The 25,127-nt window shown below is 51.8% G+C and overlaps 1 protein-coding gene across 3 annotated transcripts in view; it reads right to left on the bottom strand.

Annotated features, from left to right (window-relative positions):
* Positions 1-25,127, bottom strand: part of PLXNA1 (plexin A1) — a 98,258-nt gene that overhangs the window by 37,817 nt on the left and 35,314 nt on the right. For all 3 annotated transcript variants that reach the window (XM_052679263.1, XM_052679265.1, XM_052679264.1), the window contains exons 4-10: positions 22,491-22,631; positions 20,260-20,360; positions 19,174-19,297; positions 17,022-17,175; positions 16,318-16,417; positions 9,048-9,162; positions 3,290-3,490 (exon numbers count right to left, since the gene is read on the bottom strand). In XM_052679263.1, coding sequence (XP_052535223.1) covers positions 3,290-3,490; positions 9,048-9,162; positions 16,318-16,417; positions 17,022-17,175; positions 19,174-19,297; positions 20,260-20,360; positions 22,491-22,631 — 936 coding nt within the window. The remainder of the gene's footprint in view (positions 1-3,289; positions 3,491-9,047; positions 9,163-16,317; positions 16,418-17,021; positions 17,176-19,173; positions 19,298-20,259; positions 20,361-22,490; positions 22,632-25,127) is intronic.

Here is a 25,127-nt window from a genome sequence, read left to right as displayed (position 1 = left end):
TTTATCTGCTGGAATTTAATTGGATCCTATCAAACTCTCCTGATACTCCCTTTTCACTTTAAACACTGCTGCAGGAAAGATAAATGCAGGCAGCGCTAGGACAGAGCGCACGGCTTTGTTGGCGAACGGTTCTGGGGTTGTGGGCTCCGGTCCCGTTTCCCTCTCCACGGCTGCTTAATTAGAGATACACACACTGGAGGTGCACAGTGCTCGAGCAGAGCATGTGTGCATGATTTATGTTCCTCTATAAATACACCCTAGGCTTGGTAAAACACTGTCAGCCACACAACAGCACAACTTGACGGCAACGCTTGCCCTCTGATTCTGGATCTCCTTTTGTTCTTTTCACATCCATCTTCCATTTCCCTCCCTCCCCCCACTGCACACCTGGATTCGCCCTGCCTAGAATTCAGCAAGAAGAATCAGAGACGTTGGGAATAAAGCAACATCTCACAACACCTAGAAAGCATCAATCTGCCAGGTCTCGCCTGCCTTGCTCACATCCACCCCATGGCATCCACAGGGCTGTGCAGTGCCGGGTACCATGAACACATTCCTCCCATTGGTGATGGGGGGCAAGATGCCTCGTAGGGCTATGGCACTTCATCACAGGGACAGGAGAAATCTGTGCAGCCCACGCAGTGCTGAGGCAAAGGTCCCGACCCCCATCTGCACACAGGGGTGACAGCAAGGTGACAGAGGGGGCCGCAGCTGACACGTGGGCGACACATGCTGGGGGGATTGCGAGGAAGGAGCCGAAAGGGAGACCCGGAGTTGACACAGCTGCTCACAGCCACGTGGGGCTTTTGTTAAAGGCTAAGGGAAATAATTGAGGCGTGAGGCTTAATTTAAAGTGCTGAGACAACAAACTCATTTGCTTGTGGAAAGGAGATGAGGGTTCTTCCTATTTTTATATTTAAAGGGAACAAGCAGCTCTTGGGCTATTTTCTCGGGAAAGAATGGGCAGAGGTAGAGGCTGGAATGTGAAATTCAGCAGCACAAAGCGAGGGACACAGGTGACCATCCACTCATCCTTCACTGCAAGGAAGTAAACTCAGAGTCTGTCTCCAGAATCATAGAATCATTACAGTTGGAAAAGACCTCTAAGACCATTCAGTCCAACCATCTGCCTACGACATCAGTCGCCCACTAAGCCACGTCCATATACCACCCAATTAACAAAAAACTACTGCACTGGGAAAGAATTTATTGTCTTAAGTCACATTTTTCTTTTTTTCTCTTTACAATGCCTGCAGAAAACCCTCAGAGTTGTCCTCCTTTTGAAGAGGAGAAGGGACTGCAGTGAGGAGGCACTCAAGGGGTTTCTCTGCTCACTTTTTGACCTGGGATGTATGGGGAACACCAAGCCTGCTCTCCCTAGAGCCTGCTGCAGATCTATTGGGTGTCTCCCATGATGTTTATAGTCAGCACTCAAACCTTAATGAATGGGCTGTTGAATATTTAACAAAGATGTCCTTTCTTCCAAGTGCCAAAAAGTCATTGGAGTTTGACAAGCACTAAAACTAAACAAAAGACAAAGACTTTTAAGTGGACTTGACTTATTATCCTTCCCATTCATCTGCAATTCAGGAAAACATCCCTAATTCAGCAAAGTAATTAACCTCTTGTTTAGATCCCATTGAACTCGAGGAAACAAAGTCCTCTGAAAGCCTTCCTGAATGGAGGGCATCAATTCCTCCCCTCCGCGCTGGGAGGATTTTCACGCTCCTCCAGTTCTCCAATCTCCAGTGCCCCCTGCACCAGGAAAGACCCAAATCCAACCCAAGGAATGGATCCAAGGGACATGAGCCCGCAGAGCCCCCCAGTCTGGTGGCAACAGAGCCCCGGGTCAGCGCTGGGTGACTGCATGCAAAGTGATGTGCCATCAGCGAGCCAGATGGACTGCAAAAAAGACAGGGAGGAAGACGAGCTTCAGAGAAGTGTGAATTGGAATCACGCACACCATAAAGCAGCCTGGCTAAATGCCCTCACACGTTAAAAGCAGGCAAGCAGACCCTGAAAGGAAGAAAGACAGCTTCTTTCAAGCCAGAACTTTTTCCCTCCTTCTGTGAAACTGCCCTGTGCCTGCAAACAAAGCCTCCTGCCTCACACTCCAGTGCTGCAGAGCCCCATCTCAAGCCCATGCAGCCTGCAATACTGCTGGCTTGTTTTCCAGCCATTTCTTTCTAATTTGGGGCAATTTTGGGTTCAAATATCCAGCCCAGGGAGAAGGCCACCAGCACTCGCAGTCACCAGCACTGAGCTGTACCCAGTCTCTGATGACAGCTGAAATGGTGTCTGGGAAAAGCTCTGCGTGGCAAAGGATCATCATCAACCCAGACCCACTAGTATCATTTTCACCTGCAGCTCAGGACAGTGAGCGTTTCTGCTCCTATCAAACTGTGAGGCACAACAGGAGCTCTGGTAGCACAGCAGCCCCAGTATTACTGCACAGGATAAGCAGCAGTGGGCTCAGGATGCTCCTCGTGCCCTAACACTGCATCCCATGGAGGCTCCTCCAACGGCTTCTAAATGTCACTGAGCCACCGAAGGATGAGGGAGCAGGGACTGGTGCTGGTGTTAGGTTGCAAATGAGCTTTCACAGCAAGAGCAATGGAAAACAAATTTTGAAAGGATTAAATCAGAGGGATAAGGGAGGGGTTGGCTCCATGCAGATGAAGTAAGGTTCGTGCAGAGCCCAGTGGGGCAGTTATGCAGCTGAACAGTGCCATCTCCCCAAAGGGAACAGCTATTTAATACTCTGGGTCTGTCTGCTCAGGGGCTTGATGCTCCACACGTGGGATGGCCACACAGCAGGGGCATGCTCTCACGGCTGCAAAACCTCATCTCGCTTAGGGACAGAACAAGTGGGAGGAATAAACATAGAGCGGGACATGAAGAAGGTGTTGGCTGGATTCTGAGGTCAGGGAGGCTGAGGGGAGGGGAGCGTGGCTCTGACACAACCAGGCCAGCTGGCCCTGGCCCAGGCAACTTTCCTCAGCTTTCAAAAGTGAGTTTCCTTGGAAGTGCTCCCAAATCCTGGTGAGTCTCCTGGGGCAGCAGAAGTATTGATCCCATCCGGAACAACCCCACACAGCATCTTCCCTTTGCACCTGGATGCAGGGCAGCAGAGAGCACAGGCTGGGAACTCCCCCACATCATAAAGTCTCCATCACCTGCCCCAGGGAAAGCACACCTGGCCATGCAGCACACAAGAACAAACAGCCTGCAAATGAAGCATGCACTGGGCAGAAAAATGTTGCATGATCTCACACCACGGAGCACTCACCGAGGTGTTCTGACACTGGATGCTGGTGCTGTTGAAGCGCAGAGCTGTGACACGGGTGGTGCTGCCAGGGATGTGAAAGATGCACTCATAGTTGCGCTGGCCGGACTGTGGCTGCGGCAGATTCTTGGCTGTCAGGGTGATGGGCTTCACCACACCCACTGGGATGTAGATCTGGGTGGAGGGCAGGATCTGTGGGCAGTCCTGCAAGGAGAACAAGGGCAGCAATGAAGCAGGGCAGAGCGCTGCAAGGAAACCAGGCCTGGCCACCCTGAGCACACCACATCATCACCTCATGGATTCAAAGCCCTGAAAACCAGAAGTGAACCTCAGGGCAGGGGACACTGGAACAAGCTGCCCAGAGAGGTTGTGGAGTCTCCTTCTTTGGAGATATTCAAGACCCGCCTGGACACCTACTTGTGCAACCTGGTGTAGGGAACCTGCTTTGGCAGAGGGGTTGGACTTGATGATCTCTGGAGGTCCCTTCCAACCTCTGTGATTCTGTCATTCTGTGAACCAAGTGTTTTCCACGTTACAGGTTAATCCTGGCTGTGGGAGGTGGGGAGGGGATCAGCTATAGCACCTGGGACTGAGACAGCAACATATCAGCTTTCTGTTTGGGCACATCAACTCCAACAAGATGGGCTCTTCTGCTATCAATGAGGTCAGTAGGCTTCAGAGTTAATGCTCTCTGGGCTGTGCCCTGTCAGGTTGCACTCTCCAACTTCACATGGCCTCCAATCCCCTTTGTCCATGAACAGACAGAAAAGACTTTTACCCCTTTTGTCCCTCTGAAACATGACTCTGTGGTGCCGAACTGAATTCTGCTATTTCTGTGGCCAACTCAAAGCAGCTTAATCAGGGCAGCCTGATGGCTGGTGCCTAAAACCAGCGGCTCCAGAGGGGCACCAGTGAGTCCAAGCTGTGAGGAAGGCTCCCCCTGACAGCCCCCCACTCCCTGGGGATCACCATGCAGCTTTTAATAGCCGCTGGCGCCCAGATGCTCCGGGGGAGCCGTGTGCACAGAGCACAGGGGAGCAGGAGGGAGCAAAAATAAATGAGCTCAGGCAACAAAACAGCTCGGCATCCCCAGCGGATGCCACTTGGGCAATAGCAGCCTGATGCAATCCCACGCTGGCTTTGCAGAGCCTGCCGTGGGTCTCGACTCCTGGAAGCACTGGCCCAAAATAACAGTGAGGGGGAATTCCGTGTGTTGAAAGGACTCGTTTAAAACCAGAAACTGCTGCTGCAGGGCAGCTCCAGCCCCAGCTGCTGGCACCGTACTGGGCCAGACCCCATACAGCTCCAGGCTTTATCCCACAGGCTGCGATCAGCCTGACTTCAAAATGCTGTGGAGAGATTTTAAAAATCATTTCATTTAGCAAATATTAACAGAAAACTCCAACTTATCTCGTTTTTCCAATTTCCCACTCCTTTCAAGCCTGTACTCCCCAAAAGCACAGTTTTTAAGGGAAGAACCTATCTGTTCCCAGAACATGCAGAAACAGAGGAAAGCAGGGCCAGGCTGGGGATCCTCAGCACAGTGACAGTTGCTCTCAGTGCTGCCACTTTCTCATTTTACCATCATCACTGATGACTCTCGGTCCAGCCTGGGCAGCAAACAGTTTATCCACCCAACTGGGCTCACCATGGATGCTTACAAGACCCTAGGCTCCCTGCAAACCCAAGGCAGCAGGCACAGACAGCCCTCTCCCCATGTACGCATAAACATGGGGCCGATTTGCTGACTCGTGGTTTGAGTCGGAGCCGAGTCCCCCCACGACATCACATGCTCTGCATCTGCTGCCAAAACTGTCTCATCCAGCAAAAATTTCAGCTGGCTCCCAAACAGGAAGCACCTGGTGCTGGTGGGTGCTGGGGCAGTGCTGCCTGGCTCCCGGGGTGGCAGGAGGGGTGGGGGCATTTGGACAACTCACTTCCCCTACAAGTCATCCAAACAGCTGACGGAATTCTGCCTATCACTTAAGGCCCTTGGAAAAGCTTTGTCCAGTCCCCATGGCTTGCTTTCCTGCAGAAAACAGACTCTCATCTCAAAGGATGTACAAACTTATGGGATGAAGAGCAAAGCAAGATGTCCTCTCCCACCCTTCCCAAACACTACACAACTCAGTTTCTCCCATTAAAGCTGTTTTACTAGCAGGATGAGAACATCACAAAGATGCCTACGTTTGCTTAGAGAGCTGAGAGGCAGAGTCATGCTACAAACACTGCAGTTTGGGCTTCTCTGGCAACTCCCAGCTCCAGCTGCACAGCTGTATCACCAGATACAGGGATGAAGGCAGGATGGGGCTGGCTTCAACCTGCCCAAGTCCCTAGTGACAACAGCTGGGGCAGCTACAGGGCAGGACATGCTCTACGTATCTTGGGTGCCACCTTCCTTAGTCACCTAAGAGCTGAATGAGTTATTCACCAACACTGCTTCTGCTCCAGCTGCCACAGTACCCAGAGGGCCAGACTTCTTCCCAACCATGTCAAAGCATCATTTCCTTGGAGGCTTTCAGGGTCCCTCAAGAAGTCCTCTAGGTCTCAGGCATTTCCACCAGTCAAGGGAATGAGGAACAAGCACAAGTAGGACGTGCTCAGACTCAACACACTTGGTCCCCACATGCTGCAAGGCTTTCACCCTACACGGTAGCTGTGCATTGGCAGACACCAGGGAATGTCTCAGAGAACAGTGTTTTGGGAAGGGAGAATTCCTTTTCCATTTCTGCTCACACCCCCAGCCACCACTGCAAGTGGGGACAAGTGGAGAGCAGCCAGTGCTGCATTATTCTCCCTCCCTTCCCACTGCTTCACCCCCGGAGAAAGCCACAGAGAATGAGGATCTCCGGGAATGCAAAGTAATCAAAGGCTCCAGAGCTGAGGACTCAAAGCCACAGAAGCCAGGGACATCCCTCCTGCTGCTACCATTTCCAGGCACATGGACATGCAGAGTGGCTCCTACCTGCACCCAGCTCCTCCCTGCCACATCCCACAACAGAGCCCAGGCACCCCACGCTTTCAGTGTAACATCCCAAGGCAATGCACTGGGTTGCTGTTTGCCTTTTCCTGCACAACACCCAGAAAGAAATGAATGACACCACTGTAGTTCAGGCGCCAGTGGGAAGCAGCAGATGCTCAGTTAAGCCCTGGTGTGGGCAGACTCCTGCGCCTCTTCTGACCAGTACCTACCACACTCCTGCCAAATGAACTGCAGACAGACCAGATCTTACCTAAAATAACCGAGAGTCACACATCCTCCCACAGAGAGCATCGGGCTGAACAGCTGCCCTTAATTTGTCCAGCATTGCCACGGTCTGGCACCAGGTCGCCCCTACCCAGGGAAAAGGGCAGATTTCTGATCCCAGCACCAACACACAGCCCACAGCTGTGGCCAATCTGAGGGTGCTCTGCCAGGAACTGCTGAGGCCACACCAAAGTGCAAACAAGCAGAGCCAGGCTTTCCAAACCTCAAGGCAGGCTCTGCTCCAGACCCCGGGGTGACCAAGAGGTCTGCGGGGGCACAGCCTGCCTACGTCCGGAAGTGGCACAACTGCTGTCCCCTGGGAAAGGTGCATGCGTCCCAAAGACAACACGAGGGGGATATTACTGGTTTGCCTGGAAGGGGATGGGGGAAGAGTCCCAGAAGCTGCCCACCACCACACACACCAGAGCTGCTGGGAACAGCCAGCGCTGAGCATCCTGTTTGCAGAAGCACAGAGCTGGCTGGGAAGGCGACCTCAAGGACAGGCTGAACCCTCGCCAGATTTCTTCAGGGCACAAGCTGGGAGATAACAGCTTTTTCTAATCTTCTCATATTACATAATTCCCCTTTGTGTGGGTCGCTGAGCTGGGCTGGTTATGGCCTATGCGTGATGCATTTTGTGTGGCACACGCTTGAGCATCAACAAGCAAGATGCAGCCTCCTTGTGCTCGAACCATAGTAGGAGAGAAGGTGCCAAAACATGGAATTTGGTCATTTGTGATGGAAGGGCCAGCAGAAAGCCATCGCTGTTCTCTCATCTAGGGAATTCCAAGGGGACAAGCATGCAAAGTACTGTTGGTGGGGCCACAGCACATCCCATGCAACGACACCCTGGTTGGGTGACGAGCAGCATCTCATTTCCTGTTGCTGTGCTGAAATAGCAAGCGCCAACCCCACCTACCCACATGCGAGAGCGATGCTTGGGCTTTTCCAGCTCTCCAGATGCACTTGGCTGTGAGCAGGCTTTGCTCAGCTCCATGCTCACAGTCATGATGCTGATGAGATCCTGCACAGCCCCATACAGATGTGCCTCCAAACTCTGGTTGGCCATCCACACCCTTCAGTCCTGAACACCACAGAGGTGCACAACTTGGAGACCCCAAGTAGAGATCCAAGTACATCTGCTTGCAGACTACAAACCCTAAATGTCCCCTGAAGATCCAGCAGCTCCTCATGGAGAAGCAGTAAAACCAGGAGTCCTGGCTTTCCACAGTGAACAGGGAAGAATCATACTACAAAAGAATGGCTTAGATTGGAAGGGAGCTTTAAGATCATCTCATTCCAACCCCTCTGCTGTGAGCTGGCTGCCCGGGGCCCCATCTAACCTGGCCTTGAACATCTTCAGGAGTGGAGCACCCACAGCTGTGGGCAGTGCCTCACCTCCCTGAGTACGGAATTTCTTCCTAACCTCTGACGTAACACTCCTCTCATTTAGTTTATAGCCATTTCTCCTTGTAATATCACTATCAGACCATGGAACAAGGTGGTTCCCCTCCTGCCTATAAGATTCCTTCAACTGCTGGAAGGAAGACACGTAAAGGTGCTGCTTCATCCATCCTGTCAGTACAAGAGCCATCATGCTGCTGGTGGAGGAGCTCTGGCTAAGTAATGGCCCAACCCCCACTGGAGGGCTCAAGTGATGGAAGAGGGAGGCAGGAAGAAGGGAAAAAATTGATTGTTCCCTGCTGGGAGTTTGACCTGCACCAGTGAGGAGCTTGGAGCAGCCAGGGAAGCAGGAGGGAGACAGACAAAGCAAGAGGGAAGTGAGTAATAAGGCTAAGGGCACCACAGCTACAGACAGCTCCATCTAACTCTATGCATGCCCCAAGCCCAGTACTGAGGCACAGGGACAGAGAGAGGATGACAACCTGAACCAAAGGGGACCCAACAGCTTGAGTATGGAGGGAGACCTCACAAGGTACAAATTACAAGAGACAGATGGCCACAGCTATCTTCCAGGCACAGGATTCTCCCTTCACAACTCAAACTGCGATGTGGGCAGGGTGCAGAAGCATGGCTCTCCTGCAGATGCCCTGTGAGTGATGGATTTCCCTAGCTGGTGGCATGGATCCCACAGGATAAGGCCCCACAAAACATGCTTCTTAGTAAAGTATTACAGATGAAGAACGTGTGAGGTGCAGCAAAATGGTTTGTTTTATGGCTTTAAGCCTTCCTCTCTCTGAAAACAAGTTGTTCTGCAGTGACAGTTCAAGCTTGCTCCCTTCAAAAACATCAAAGGAAATACTTAAGCGTCTCTGCCTTTGTTTCTGTCTTGGTTCAGCCTACAGTGCTTCCTGACTTAGCCCGGATTCCCAAGCAGCCCCTGCACCGGCACTGCTCAGCTCACGCAGCCCTTCCCCCACACTCCCTCCTTGCTTCCCTGACAAGGCCAGCACTCCAGACACAGCTTGCACACGGTTTCAAAGGCTTTTCATCTGGTAAACCCTTCCCTGCAGGCCAGGGAGAGCATAGCAGAGCTGGCTCACACTGCCTTACCTCAGAGAGCTTGACCCGTCCCTCCAGGAAGGAGCAGTCGGCGGCGTTGTGGGTGCAGATGTGGCGGTACTTGCACCAGTGGCAGGGGAAGGAGCCGTTCACACAGGACAGGCAGCTGCAGAGAGAGCAGAGAAAGCAGCATTAGGTAAATACAACAAAGGGCATCTGCATCTGCCTGGGGGCTAAGCAGCAGCACTAAGCTTCTCTCCCCCTCCCCATCTTATAGAATCATAGAACGGCTTTGGTTGGAAGTGACTTCAAAGACTGTGTAGTTCCACCCCCCTGCCATGGGCAGGGCTGCTGACCATTAGATCAGACACCAGCTCAGGTTACCTCCAACCTGGTCTCAAAACATCCCCAGGGATGGGGCACCCACAACCATTCTGGGCAGCTGTGTCAGTGCCTGAATACACACTCTGCACACCATGTAGGGCCACGGCTCCTTGCCCGGGGGTTTCACACCCCATTGCATGAACAGCGATACCTTCCTAAATCCACACGCACACACTAAGGAAATATTTAATTAAGCTGCTTGCAAAGGGGGCTGGAAGTCATTTCCATGTTTCGCTCACATTTTCACTTCCAAATGAACAGCCCTTTTAGCTTTACCCACAAATATGCTAATTGAGATGCTCCTTATGCAAATATATGCGATTTTTATTTCAGCTGCAGAGATTCGACTTAAAAGCACAGCCGTGGCCTCCCAGCTCTGGCTGCTTTGATGGATGGGGGTGCACAGGGTGGGAGCACAAATAAAGCACAGGGATTGCTCCTGCGCTCACCCCCCATGGCTGGTGGGCAGGGAAATGCAGGAGTGGAGGCAGTGAGGGAGGGAACGCAGGGGTTAACCCTGGTGGAAGCACAGCAGGCACTGAGAGGCCATTCAGAAGAGGAGGAGGTACAGGCAGCAGGGGGGTTTCTAGCCATAGGGTCTGTTCTGTGTGAGGCACCCCACAGATCCTGGGTAAAATGCCTGGCCCAGCCCTGTTCTGCCAGAGTAAGGGCACATCACGTGCCACCCAGGGCTCTCCTTTGCCATTTGACCTTAGTGCACACCACCTGCTGCCCTGCCCCCCTCACTTGTTAATGGACATGGATGCTCCTACAGCCATGGCATCCTGTGAAGACACACCACGCAGAACCTCCTCTTCCAAGCTCACTCCTGATAGCCAGCTCTGCCTTTAAAGCCCACATCCTTGCAGACAATTCTCACACCCTACCTCATCTTTCCATTCACCATAAGGACATCAAGAGCCACTGTCAGCAAGTTCACCTCATACACCTCACCACACAGCATCTTTGCTGCATGTACAGCCTGCACAGAGCACAACCCATCAGCCAAAGCTTCTGCAAAGCACTTGGTACCAGGAGCATGGCTAAACCCCAACTCCAGCCCACCCTGGTCCAGTGGGAGATGTCCACGCCCACTGCTTGGGGCTGGAACTGGATGATGTTCAAGGTCCCTTCCACCCCAAACCATTCATTCTTTGATCCTGTTCTACTCTGTCACTCTGGGCACCTCGCTATGACTCCCAACTCTCTGCTAACCCTAACCCAGCAGTCCTACAAGCAGCTGAGCAGCAACTGAAGCCCAAGACCTCTTCTAAACAAGGTGAGCAACTTGCTGGTATGAGGCTGGGTGTGCTGCTGTGGGACAGGCACGGCTCCATGCCCATGGCTGCCCAAGGTCGCGCTGCACGGAGGGGCCCGGGTTGCATCCCCAGCACGTCCATTTGTCACTGCTGTCTGTTTCCCACACAGGAGCAGGTTGCTTGGCAGCACGATGCCATCTGTGCTGTCTCTCTCCTTCCCACGGTCAGGCACTTTTCCCTCATCACTTTTTGCCTAAGAGGCTTTCATCACTCCTGATAATTAGAGGGAGTTTCTCCTGCATGTGAAGCCCCCCTTCCTCGAAGCAAGACAGAGCGCTGATGCTGAGGATGCAGCACAGACACCGAGCCTCAGCTCACTCCCCAGTGCTCCTCTGAGCCCACGCAGGGGCCAGGCAGAACTGAAGGCAGAGAGGAGGGCAGGAAAGCGGGTCATGGCCTCGGCTGTGCTGACGCTCTCGTGCAGCCTCTCCAGGAATTCCAGATCACTCTGCAGATTCCCCATCCCAGGACAAGCCTGGGCTTGCTGCCTGCTTGCAAAAATCCTTCCCCACAAAGAGCAGCAGAGGGACAGCACATCTTTGGACATCACGTTTCTGCCCTTCCCTTTGTGCCAGCCAAAGGACACAGGCACAAACGTGACCCAACAAATGTGATCCGAAGCAGAGGACAGTGCCATCCTACACCCAGATCAGTGACTGCCTCGCAGTTCAGAAGTGGTAAAGCACAAAAATACATTTCCTTAACTGCTCGCAGCCATCTGGCCGTGCCTTTGAGAAGCATCTGTAAGCATCTGGAAATGCAACTCAGGGTTGCAGAGCAGAAGCTGTGTAGCAGGCAGCTCCCAGCCGGCCCACAGGAGGAGCTGGGGCTGCTCAGCACAATCAGACCATTGCTGGAGCTCTTATGCACCCTCACAATGTTCAGCAACTCAGGGGTCACAGCTGCAGCAGTGCATGGCCACAAGGTCAGTGCCATCAGCATAAGCACGTAGAATGCAAGCACCACACAGGCACCAGTTCCCAGTCTGCCTGGCTCCCTTCTTGGTATCACAGCCCCTGGTTTCCAGAAAGGAAATCCAGACAGCAAACATGGATGCAGAAGGAACAAATACCTCTTGGTTGTCCCTGGAAACAGCTGGTTTCTGCAGGCAGAGGGCCGGGCAAGGAGTGTCCCTCTGGCCCCCACTCCACATCCCAAGGAATTCCCCTCTCTGTGAGCATGGCAGAGGGATTTCCCCCTCACCACAGAGCCCGACATCACGTCTTTATCTTTAAAGGGAACTCATTTCCCAGGGAATGCTTTGAAGTGGAAGAGTAATGCTTAGAAATATGACCTCAGCATCTGCACACAGCTCTCTGGACACAGGCAGATTCATCAGACTATCAAAGCACCCAAAGGTCTTCAAACGTGTTTGCCTGATCAGTGCCCCATAGGAGGCTCCCAAGGGAACACACCCATGAGGTGAGTCTATGAGAGCAACCCATGGCATTTGGGCCCAGCTCTGCTTCATGCCCTTAGCAAACAGACCCTTGCTAACAAAGTCAGGAGCTCCCAACCTTGCCCAGCCAATACCCCTGAACCACACGTACAGGATCACAAAATCATATGAGTTGGAAGGGACCTTTAAAGGTCATACAGTGAAACTCCCTTCCCAGCATCCTTGCCTTTCTACAGGCTGCAGCATGAGCCACGCACAAGGCTCATCCTCTCCACTCTCACGGGGAAGTGATTTGCTTTCACCACAAACAAACCCTGATCATTTTTCAATCACAGCAAGCTCTGCCTACCTACTCACCCTTCTAATCCTGCAAAGCTGGAAGCAAGGCTCTGCTGCAAGGTGTCTTTGAAAAGCAGTGCGAATTTACTGGAGCAGCTCTGGTGCAGCTGTGCCTTCCAGCCCAGGGCTGCTTCACAGCACATGAATCCCCTACACACCCTTTTCCATGCTCCTATCCTATTTACAGTCACAGCAGACACTGCTAAAGAGCCTGTCCCCTTCTTTCTTACAGCCCCTATCTAGATACTGAAAGGCCGTCCTCAGGTCTCCCCAGAGCCTTCTCTCTTCCAGGCTGCACAGCCCCAGTTCTCTCAGCCTGTCCTCATAGGCAGGTGTTCCATCCCATGGAGCATTTTTGTGGCTCCCCCCTGGTCTCTCCTGTACTGAGGATTCCACATCTGGATGCAGCTCTCCAGGTGAGGTCTCACAGCACAGAGCAGAGGGGCAGGATCACTTCCCTGACCTTCTGGCCACCCTGCTTTGGAACGCAGCCCAGAATACAGTTGGCTTTCTGGGCTGTGAGGGCACAGTGCTGGCTCATGACCAGCTGTCACCCACCAGTACCCCTAGGTCCTTTTTGGCAGGGCTGTGTTCCTTCCTTACATCCTGCAGTTTGTTCTGACAGCAGCAGTAGCCGCAACCCAGGTGCAACACCTTGCACATGGTTTTGTTGAACCTCACGAGGTTCCCCTGCTCCCATTGCTCAGCCTAAGTCTCTCTGAACGGCATCCCACCCCTTGGGCACATCAACCACGACACATAGCAAACTTGCTGAGGGTGCACTCAATCCTTCGGTATCACTGACACTCGTCCCAGTACTGACCCCTGAGGGACACCACTTGTCACAGATCTGCATGCAGACACTGACCACCACTCTTTGGGTACGAGCATACCACCAGTTCCTCATCCACTGAGCAGTCCACCCATCAATCCAATTTGGAGAGAAGAATGTTATAGGCGGACCGTGTCACAAAAGCCTTACTGAAGTTTGGATAGATGACATCGGCAGCTCTTCCCTTGTCCACTGGTACAGTTACACCATCACAGAAGGCCACCAGATTGCTCAGGCAGGATCTGCCCTTGGAGAAGCCATGCTGGTTTTCCCGTAACACCTCCTTCTCTTCCATGTGCCTCAGCATAGCTTCCAGGAGGATCTGCTGTCGGATCTTCCCCAGCACAGAGGTGAGGCTGGCAGGCTGGTAGTTCCCTGGGTTGTTTCTACCCTTCTGACAAATGGGTACAACACTGCCTTTTTTCCAGGCACCAGGGGCTTCACCTTACTGCTGTGACTGCCACACTTGATGATATTTGAGAAATCACACCTCCTTGCTAAAGAAGCTGGTGACAAAATTTTCAAGGGATGCCAGCATCCACTTTAAAGCATCCTGTAATCCGGCACAGAACCTGCATGCCCTCTAAAAACCACACATAGAAGTTATATCAATCAGTCATGCCAATCAGCTATCCTGAGAATCTTAGTCTGCATCTAGCACTTTAGGTAAGGCAAATCAGAGCAAGAAGGGGCAACCAAGAAAAGCCTGCAGGACTGAAACATTACGGCAAGGAGCTTGGAACAAACACTCAGGACTTTTCTGCTCGGTTCCTTCTTCAGAAGTGAAACAAAAAGTAAACCAAGCTTGCAAAAGGGCAAGGTGCACTGAGTGCAGCCCATGTCTACTGCTGTCGTTGGCTGGTCTGAGGAATGGGACCAGCGTGGGCAATGCTGCAGGGTGCTGGGGACAGTCCCCTCACAGCAGGTGACACAAAGGGCTGTCCCTGGAAGGCAGCACAGGGCCTCTAATAGTCCAAACACTTTATCTGTAGCTGAGAAATGATTCAACACTCAGGCCTCTGGCTCCCAACCCAACCAAAGCCGACCAAATAAAAAGAAAGAAAAAAAAAAAAAAAAGGAAAACATAATGTATGGCAATCAGAGAACTCCACAGAAAAAAAAACATTAGCCTCATGGAAAAGCATATTGTTCCCAATGCAGAATATATCAAGCTGACTTATAGATTTTCCTCCACAAAATATGAAACCTGGATCCGAAAGGCTATTAACTCCAGAGAGATCCATTAAAGACGCCTGTCTGCAAATGGTATTTAAAAGTATTGCATCACCCTGGATATTGTCATGTTCTTTGGTTATGATCTGACTGCGGGTCACACAGTTAAAATTGCCTCCAAACCCTAAAATTCTTGATGTAAAGAAAATAATAATAATGTTCACCAGCCTAGAACACGGACTATTCTATCAGCTCCAACCGAAGCCCATAAATATTAATGCATCCATAATTAGCCTTTTTAAATAATGCACCCAAAATTAAACATCAACGCAGTAATAAATCAGTCAGGGCTCTTTGTTGTAGGTTTGTTGGGGAAGGGGGGGTTCTTCTGCTGCTATATAAGGCACATAAAAAGAAATGCCAATTCCCTCGCCAGCTTTTCCCACTGGACCAAAATGTTGTGGCCCCAATTGGACCAATCTGATCCTATTCCTACTGAAAAGTCTTGTTGCTTTCATTTAGAAAAATAAAAGTCACATCTGCTTTTTGATTTGCAAAATAATGACATGCAGCCATCCTGAGCCAAAGCTGAGCTAATGTTATTGAAACCACAAGACGTGAAGGGAGACAAAGCTCGTGAGTCAAGGTGAGGGAGAAAGTCAAGTCTGCAGGCTGCCCGCTCACTGCCGCAGCACTCTCCAAGCACAGCCCCTCTCCCAGCACCCAGGGCTGTGATGCAGGAGGTTTGAATGGCCGGCTGCTCGTTGGCCCTTTCTGTTTTGCTCTCTGCCTCCACACCCTGAGCTTTTCAGCAGCATGCTGCTCCTCAGCAGGAGCACAAGCAGAGGTCCTCTGACTCATTCCCTTTGGAGCAGCCGGCACAACGGAGTGCCTGCAGCTCACCTGCTTATCCCTGACCAAAAAGCAAAATGCAGCCTGCTCGCTGAGCACACTTGGAAAGAGCCATCAGCAGTGGAACCCCCTAAGCCGGACTAGATCCTTCACAAAAAAGGCTGCCCCAAAGAGATCACTCCTCATTTGCTTATCTGTAATTACTGATCAGTCTGAGCACCACCATCCGTGGGAGGCTTCTGGCAGCAGAATGAAATCGCTCGCATTCTCCAGCTCCAAATTCTCTGCCCAAACACACCCCAGCATCTTCCCCGACACTCTGCCTGCAGTTCGAGCACAGTGTCCTCAGCACCTCATCAGCAGCTGCCTGGTAGACTTGTACACTGTGCTTAGACAGCACATCAATAATCCCCACCTCCTCTATTTTATCACATGCATATCTCAAACTGCCTAAAGACCCACGCTTAGAGTAGATTTCAAGGCAGCCTGACAAGAAAGCAAATTCACAATTACTTCCACTGAGGAAATTCTTGGGTAACTGCCCCACGACATGCAGCATGTTCCATTCAGTGTTGCTGTAACTTTCCAGCCCTCCCTCCAGCAAGCCTGGGAAGCAGGTACTGTCACAGGAAAACACAGGCTCTCCTTTTGCCTAGCCAACTCACTCCTATTAACTGTTTCCAGGAATAACAAGATGCTTGGCATTTTCAGTCACATGGACTGCTCCAGTCTGCAATGCAGTAAATTTGCTTTTTCTTCCAAAGCTTTTTCCAACCGAAAGCCCTGTTCTTAAGTGAGGTTCTGCCCTGGTTCTGCATGTTCCCACACATCCAAACCAACTGTGAGCTCTCTGGTCACTGCCCCAGTTTTCAAAAAGAGGGTTCTCGCTGCCAATACCGCTGTGCTCAACCTTCCTTTCTGCTTGCAACATCAGCACCCACAAATGGATATCTCTTTGATCAAGTCTCACACTGCCCAGCCCATCTGCTCCCAGAGCACACTCACGAAGCCCAGACCACTTACGATTGATGGACGCTGCAGTTATAGAAAACAAAATCCACAGAGGCGAACTTTTTCCCAGTCTCCTTAGATTTCAGGTAGAGTTTCACCACCCGCTTATCTCCTGAGAGAGAACAAGGCAGAGAAAGGCATCAGAAATGACACAGTGAAATGAACACCCGGGCATGTGTTCAGCCCACGGCTTGTGATGGATTGAAAGAATCTGGGCAACAATATCCATTCTTGTTAATTAACAAAATCCCAAATCTAGAAATAAAAGGAAAGTGCCCATCCATATCCACCCAGCCACTAAGTGGGCCAGCAGGGCCCAGGAGCAGCATCAAGCCCCTTTAGCTAAATACAGCACAGGGACAGATGCCTGCCCTGGGGTACGAGAGTGGCACTGGAGGAGAGTTTAACAGTTCCATGGCCAGCAGTGTCCATAGACATCTACAGAAACTGTCCACAGGTTTGGAATGAGGCTGGCATGCACAGGCTTTGCAGGACTGCTGCACTGAACATTACTGTGTCAGCATGAAGCTGCACCCACGGCTTGGAAAAGAGCAAGGACATCAAAGCATCACTCCTGGAGAAGCAGCAATGTCCTTTTACTCCAGCACCCCAAGAACCCACTTCCACCCTGCTTGGGGCTGGGGATCACAGTCACAGGACTGTTCTCCCCAGCGTCTGCCTATGGGGCAAAGCCAAGACAAAGGACACAAGCTCACCACGGCCCCTGGTGATGGGAATGACGTCCCTGGCAGATGGAGAGCTGCAGTAGATCTTCCCATCTTCAATGCGGCTCTCGGACTCAGTGAAGTCTTCAAAGGAGCAGTTGACTCCCGCCGAGAGGTCGGGGACGTTCCAGGCCTGCAGGACCAGCTGTGGGAGAGAACATGGAGCACGGCCTTAGGAAGCTAACAAAATGACTCCTTTGTGTCTGCTGTGTGCAAACAGCCAACAGGAAAACCAGGGGTGCAACACCCCTCCCCGGTCCACACACATGGTCCCCATGCAGGACCTCAGTGCTCAAGCCAGGAGAGCAGATGCAAATGGCTTAGAATCCTGAATGCATCACATCCTTTGCCCTCTGCTGCACCACAAACCATTATGTCTCACCGCTCTGCAGAGACCAAGCACAGTGTTTGGCTAAAGAATGCTTTACAGAAAAGCATCTACTTCTGCAGACATCAAGAGGGAAGGAATTCACCTTTTTCTCTGCAAATTCATTGCAGGGGTCAGCAGTTCTCACTTTACAAAACGCTTGCCTTATTTCTAATTTGAATTTTTCTCAGCTTCCAGCCATTAGTTCTTGTTATGCCTTTCCTTGATAGATTAAAAAGCCCTTTAGTCCCTGATATTTGCTCCTCGTAAAGGCACTTATACTCTGTAATCAAGTCACCTCTTAATCTCCTTTTTGATAAGCTAAGCAGATTGAGCTCGGGAAGTCTCTCACTGGAAGGCATTTTCTTCAGCCCCAACTCATTTACATGCTGTTTACTGAAGGTGCTCAGCCTCCTTTAAGCAGCTGTCTCCGGCCCGAGTGCTGCATCCCAGCACTAATCACAGCAGACCCCAGGGTATAGGCAGCTAGCAGGCACAGAGAGAGCAACAAATGCCTTCCAGCAATGCCCAGGGAGCACCAGCAGCCCTTCCTGGGATCAGCGCACTGGGATCTTTTCCAATATCACCACTTCCCAGGACATCTCTCAAAAGCCAGCCTTACTCCTCAAAGTCCAGACCTGGCAGTATCAAATCCACTTTCCCCACTGAGCTGGCACAAACCCCGTGGGGATCTCCCCAGCACCCCCTAACACGCCACTCCGTTGGTCTCAGCATCCTCTGCAGATCTCATCAGCTGCAATTCTGCATTTGTTTCCACATTACCGATGAAAAGCCAAAGCTGCACTCCAATCCCTGCAGAAGCACTTTCAAAATGTTTCCATTCAGTGACAATTCCCCTCTGACAATGACTTTTTGAGATCTGTCACGGAGCCAGTTCTTAATCCACTTAACACATGCTTTATCAATATTGTATAATGCTAATTTTTAATCAGAATGTTGTGTTGTACCGAGTCAAATGCCTTGTACAAGTCTAGAGACATCACATCCCTGCAGTCCCTCTTTTAATTCAAGTCATAATTTCATCAAAGAACAAAATGTGGTTTGTTTGACACAAAACTACATTGACTAGCATTAATTATATTCCCATCCTTGATTCTCCATCAGTTGTATCCTGCCTCATTTTTTTCCACTAGTTTTTCTCAGCTTGATGTCAAACCAAGCAATCTTGAGCCACTTGGGTCATCCCACGTGCCCTTCCAACAAGAGTCTTTTCTGCTTGCTGGACTTTTCTCAACATCCACTTCTTTATTACAAAGCTCCATCTGCAAGCCAAGGAACTCTTAGGCCAACTCCTTCAGGACTCCTGAGTGCCAGACATCCAGACCTGGCAGCTTGCAAAAGTTTATTGCTAGTATACGCTGTTTTGCATTCTCTTTACAGTGCTAATGGCCTGGAAAATACTTCATGGAAGTACATCATCCTTTCTGTCTGCACAGACAGAGCAGTGAGCTGTGCATCTAAGTCACATCCCAAAATATCTACTACTGGCCGCTGTCAGACAGGATATTGAGCTAGATGGATCTCTGGCCTACAAATGGCAAATCTGATGTTGTTATTTATACTGTGGAGAAACATTTATTGCTTGGTTACATCTTTTCTGAATAGTAATCAACAGTTTTATTATCTGCATCCAGCAACAGGCCGGCCCTCATCAATCCCCTACGTTTTATTTGTATCAGATCTCTCTTCTCGTTTCTCCCTATCAGTCGCTCGTTATTTAACTTAATCGCTGCCTTCCCAGCCCTGAGGACTTACCGGGACCTCAGACATGGTGACTGAGATGTTCCTGGGCTGCACGGTGAGCTGCACGCACTGCCGCAGCTCGGAGGCAAAACGCTGGGGCTCATCTGCGCGTTCGCAGCGGTCCTTGCGTGAGCATCTGGGGGGATGAAATCACCAAGAAGAGAAGCTGAGAAATACCCAATGGGGGGATGAGGTGCCCAGCAATGGGCCTCCGGTGCCTGAGGTCAGAACAGAAGCTCCGCTTTCCCTTTGTGCCAGCACCTCTGCTACAGCGCAGCCATGCTCACATCCCTCTCCTCTTCTGTTGCAGCATCCCTGTCAAACACACGCAGCTCCCCAACCCCTACAGAGCAGCCTGCAATGCTCCATCACCTCCTCTACGGAGCAGATGACTCCCTCCCCGCTGCTCTCCACGCTTTCTGCAACAACATTATTTCATTATGGGAAGTGTTTTAATTAAATGCTAGGCAAAATGGAGAGAGAAAGTGAACAACGCACACGTCTTACAGTCCTGTCATAAAATCACAGAAACATTAAGGTTGGAAAAGACCTTTAAGACAATCTAGTACAACTATCAATCCATTCCCACCATTCCCACTGACCATGTTCCTCTAGCGTCACACCTCCACAGTTCTTGCACACCTTCAGATGGTGACCCCACCACCTCCCTGGGCAGCCTGTGCCAGTACCTCACCTCTCCTGAGAAGAAATGCTTTCTAATATCCAACCTGAACCTCACCGAGCACAACTTATCCTATCATCTTATTGCTGTTACTTGGGAGAAGAGGCCAACCCTCACCTCACCACAGCCTCCTTTCAGGCACTTGTAGAGAGCAATGAGGTCTCCCCTGAGCCTCCTCTGCTCCAGTCTGAGCAATCCCAGTTCCCTCAGCTGCTCCTCATATCTGAACACTCTTCAGCACCTCAATGTCTTGCAGCGAAGGTCCTACAGCTGAACACAGTGTTCAAGGCACAGCCTCGCCAGAACTGAAACAGCAGGGGCTCCATTCCCCATAGCTGGGTGTGAGGGGCAGGACAGCAGTGGGAAGGATGCAGTCGGCAAAGCTCCGTGGCCGCAGCGCCAGCCCTGGTACTTACACATTGTGGAGGACACACCAGCCACAGTGGGGGTCCCGGGAGCCCAGGCACAGCTCACAGCTCTCGTATTGCTCACAGCTCTCTACCGGCACCCGCGTCACCTGTGGGAAAAGGCAGTGAAGGGGTGCCCAAGGGGACAGCTGGGAAAGCGAGGGTTCAAAGGGAATGGATCCACCACCCCATGGTTCCCCATTGGGAAATGCCTTGGACATCGCATTTCTGAGTCCAGGAACTCTACAAGAACAACCACCACCACCTCCTGGCCAGCCCAGCAAGGCCAGAATGAGGAAACCTTCATCTCTGCAGAGTCTGGGGAATAGCTCAGCCCTGACACCAGCTTCCAATACCTCCCACACACCCCTGCAGCTGGTAGTCCTGCTCCGAAAGGGTTACCACTCCTTTATTAATTGCTCCTCCAGATTTGATTAAAATCCCCTCGTTCTCCGAGCCCTTCGAGCTCTGTTACAACTGTTCATTTAATTACTTTCTACCAGCACTCTGATAACACCAAGCTGCAGTAGGGAAGAGAGAAGCTTTTATTAAGGAATGGGAAGGAGAAGTGGGGGGGACAGGATGGGGGCTTGGGAAGCTCCTCCCCTCCTCTGCTTCCCCAGTCTCCCCTCCTCTCCAGAACCCAGAAACACAGCCTCAATCCCAGGAGCTCCTATCAAAGGGAGGGAAAGCTGTGATGCTCCATGGTGAGGAAGACAGAGGGTGGAGAGAGCAATGGGTACAGCACTGGGAGACTTCCACTGTGAGCTGTAGTGTGGCACTGCCCTTGTTTTGAATTTTGCAGCCTACAATTTCTGCCTCACCTGGAAAGCCTCAGGTTTCCTGCAGACCAGAAACCAGAGACAGGAACTGGGAGGAGGGGGGAAAAGATTCTGCCATCCCCGTGGGGCTGTCTAGACAAATGCAAGGCCCTGCTCCAGCATCCTTTCCCCTTCCAAAGCCCCGGGCCAGTGGCCAGGAGTTCTGCAGCACTCCCACCCATGCACACCTCTTCCCATCAGGCAGCGCCCAGCACAACTCCAAACTCCTGAGACATTCTTGAGATAACCCTGGCTGAGAACGCTCTGCCCGCAGAAAAGCTTCCCAAAGAGAAGTTGAGGAGGAGCTGGGGCTGAGATACCAGCACAGAATTGGTTTTCAGGGAAAAAAACAGCCCCTTGATCTCCTTCTCACCGGGGAGGAGCACAGAGTTGCCACCCCTGGGCTGGGCTCTCTCCTCCTCTGCCACCCAGGCTGGATATGGGGAGGAGACAAGGCCAGGCTACAAGGCTGTGACCACACAGGAGCCCGACAGCTCCAAAAAGTGCCATTGCTGCTCGGCACAAAGCCCTGACGCAGCGGGGACCTCACCCGTGCTGGCAGCCCTTTGATGGATTAACTTGTAGCAGCAGGCTCTCCAGCAAGCCCAGGAGCATGCAAACTCTCTCACAGCCAACTAAAACTTCTTATCGTGAGCACCAACCACGCTTTCAGGATGACAGCTGCATGCCCATGCCTGAGTTAGATTTGTTCCTTTGGATAGCTCTGAACTGGGGATGGCAGCAGTAGGCACAGAGGGGACACATCAGCTGTACCAGCTCCAGCCGATGGCTCCCCTTGCCCCAGGGTGCAAAAGCAGCTATTCCAGAGAGAACAGGCTGCTCAGAGCAAGGAGCTTCTGCCCACCTGAAGAGCCTGAGGGCAGGGTGGAGGTTCACAGCCCCACAAGCAGGGATGCCAGCTCTCACAGCAGTCCTTGCTCCTCAGGGCACAGGGATTTCGAGCAGCTGCTACTAACAATTAATGCCCGGGGCAGGGACCACAGGGAGGAGAGGAACAGAAGGGCCATGTCTGGGAAATGTGCCCTGAGGTGGTGTTTTTGTACAAGGGGGAGTAGGGAAGAGCTGAGTGTTCCCAGGTGGTATGATTGAGGCGGGACAGAGGTAGCTGGGCAACTCTGGTGGCAGCTGGGGCCAGAGCCTGGAGAGCATGTCATCTGCCCTTCCCAGCCATTAGGGTGAGCAGGCAAGTGACTGTCGGGCAGGGGGTTGTCCCCAGTGAGACATCAAAGGATGAAGAAGGAAAGTGCAGACTGGACATCAGGGCAAAGGCAACAAAGACAACAGTGCATCTGAGGGATGCCACCAGCACGGCTGGGCAGGGAACAGAGAGGGGGAAAGACAAGTGACACAGCATGTGGCAGCGGCGCGGCTTTGGGGGCTGCAGCCCCCACCTCTTACCTGCTTCTCAGTCATGGCGTAGAGGTGCTGGCGGTCAGGGCTCAGCACCAGGTCCCGCAGGATGGAGCTGCCTTCATGGGCCACCACGTTCTCATACTGCAGCGTTTGGTGCTTCCTGTCAGCCGGCAAGTCCACCAGGATCTGCAGGAGAGAGCAAGGAATAAGCACAGACCCACGCACCCTTCACCTCTGCCTGGGTGGGGAAAGTGCCCCATTATTGGGATGCTGTCCCCTCATCCCTTACTGGAGGCGACAAGCTGTGGCCGCTGCAGCATGGCAAAGCAGCCCAGACCCTATCATCACCTCAGCACTCCCTCAGCAGCAGCAGAACCACACACAAGCCACAGGTGAGATGTACACATCCTGCTAACACCAACCCAAGCGGATGGGCTGTGGAGAACCCTCTCCCCCCCCCCACCCCCCCAAAAAAAATACTACATCTCATCCCAAGCACTGCCTTGTCTTCCCAATCCCCCTCCCCATTTGCAACGTTCCCAATCAGGAGCTGGGAAAGCCAGATCCTGTTGTGCAGCTGATTAGCATGGAAATGTATGCGGCTCACAAACAAACCGGGGCCCGTTTAATTAGAGCGACGCCTTTGATTCACCGCCAGCCTCCTGCAAGCACCAGTCCCGGATTATTTTTAGGCCATTTTACAAAACAAATGTATTTAATTAAAAAAAGAGACCCCTGAGCAGCTGGGGAGCAGCAGTGCATGGAGGGACCTCAGGACTGGCCTTACTGAGGCAGATACAGCCTGCTGGAGCCCATGCCACAGCCAAAAACACCCCTTCTCTGCTTCCCTCCCCTGCTGCACACCTCTACGCCCATTTTCCCGTTACTGAGGGACACTCCCTCCACGATAACCCCAAACAGGTCATCTGTCCTTCAGCATGGTTTGCCAGACCCACCCACACCACGCTCCCCATCATCACTATGACACATACCACCACATGCTGAGAACCCAAGAGATGCCCAAAGCCCATCCCAAAGCCTTCGCCCGCCCTTCTGGGGGTATCTCCATGCCCACAGCTTCAAGACCACATTCACCTCACTCCAACATCAGAGCTCAAACCCCCAGCACCTGTACAGGGAACATCCCACACAAAGCACCCAGCATCACCCAAGGTCCCCCCAGAGGAGGGTTTTTACTGATCCCAGCAGCAGCATCCATCCCTCGCTATGGCAACGTGACAAATGCACCTTTCCAGCCCTTTTATGGGCCGTAGCTGCGGCGCAGAGGAATCGATACAGTTTTACCCTGGTTCTAAAATAGATCTACGGGTGGATGTCACACTGGCAGTAATTTTTAACTAGCGGGGTAATTTCCCCATTACATTATTGCACTGCGCAGTGCTGGGAAAGAGAAAGAGATGTATCAAAAAAAAAAAAAAAAAAAAAGCAAAAAAACCAACAGACGTGAAGCACTTCCAGTTAATTTGAGGCTCCAGGAAGGACCTAAAAATAATCGCTGTAAGCAAAGAGGCGGCGGCACACGGAGCGCTCCGGTGGGGTCTGCGATGCACACAGCTCCCACTGCTGAGGATGTTCTAATTGCAGGTCTGGGGGACAGCCAAAATGAGGTTTGAAGACCTGGGTGGGCTGCTTGGGCCATAGGACGGCGGTTTCCCAAAGCTAGAGGATGAGATGAGCAGCATCAGTTACCGGCATGGGGCTGATCCCAGCCCATGCCCACCTGCGGGGCCGGCGGTGGCTGGGGCAGGGGGAGAGGATGTGCTTTAATCAGAGCAGCCCCCTCGGAAGCACGTGCCTTCCTGCCCACCCTGCTTCCCTTCCACCCAGGGGAAAAGACATTTACCAAAAAAAAAAAAAATCTATTAACCTTTCTCCTCATCCTGACGCTGATATAATTACCCAATACTAATAATTACTTGCACTAATTTCTCGCTCTGGATTCCTGCCCTTGCTCTACCTGTCTCCGCGCAGCAGAGCCGGCTGCTTCAGGCTTGAGCTTTGCTTCCTATGGGGCTGGAAGGAATCACAGGGCTACAATGAAATGAAGGATGCTACTGCCTCTCTCCAGCCCCACTGAGGCATTGGGGTGCCTCTACTAGCTGGCATCATCCCAACCACTGCCATATCCTTGAGCTCTGGATGAGTCATGCCCTCCTCGTGTGGGCTTCAGACAGGGAGGCTGACGATGGATGAATGGAGCAAAGCACCCTTGGGTGGAAGACACCACAGAAATTAAGTTGGTGGTTTGTGCACACAGCTGGAAATTCAGTTGTGGATAACAAAAAACACTCATCAGAGCAAAACTTATTTTGCTTAAATAAACCCTTTGCTTTCTCACCTGCTACCAGGCACTCTTCTTCACAGAATATCCCCAGTTGGAAGGGACCGATAAGGATCACTGAGTCAACTCCTGGCTCCACACAGGACCACTCAAAAACTAGACCATCTTCCTCCCAGCTCGTGTATTTCATCCCTTGACCTAAACGACTTCAAGGAACCTACAATGGCAACGTGCACAGCTCGGGGTTGAGAAGCTACCCAGCTTGGCAAGGCAGGTGGTGATAGAATCATTAAGATTGGAAAGACCTCTAAGATCACCAATGCCAACCCCCACCATGCCCATAACCACATCCCTTAGTGTCACATCTCCAAGGTTCTGAA

This window comes from Tympanuchus pallidicinctus, unplaced genomic scaffold (assembly GCF_026119805.1).
Source record: "Tympanuchus pallidicinctus isolate F22 unplaced genomic scaffold, pur_lepc_1.0 scaffold17, whole genome shotgun sequence".
NCBI lineage: Eukaryota > Metazoa > Chordata > Aves > Galliformes > Phasianidae > Tympanuchus > Tympanuchus pallidicinctus.
Note: the sequence above shows the minus strand (reverse complement) of the source record. Positions and strands in the feature narration are given on the sequence as shown.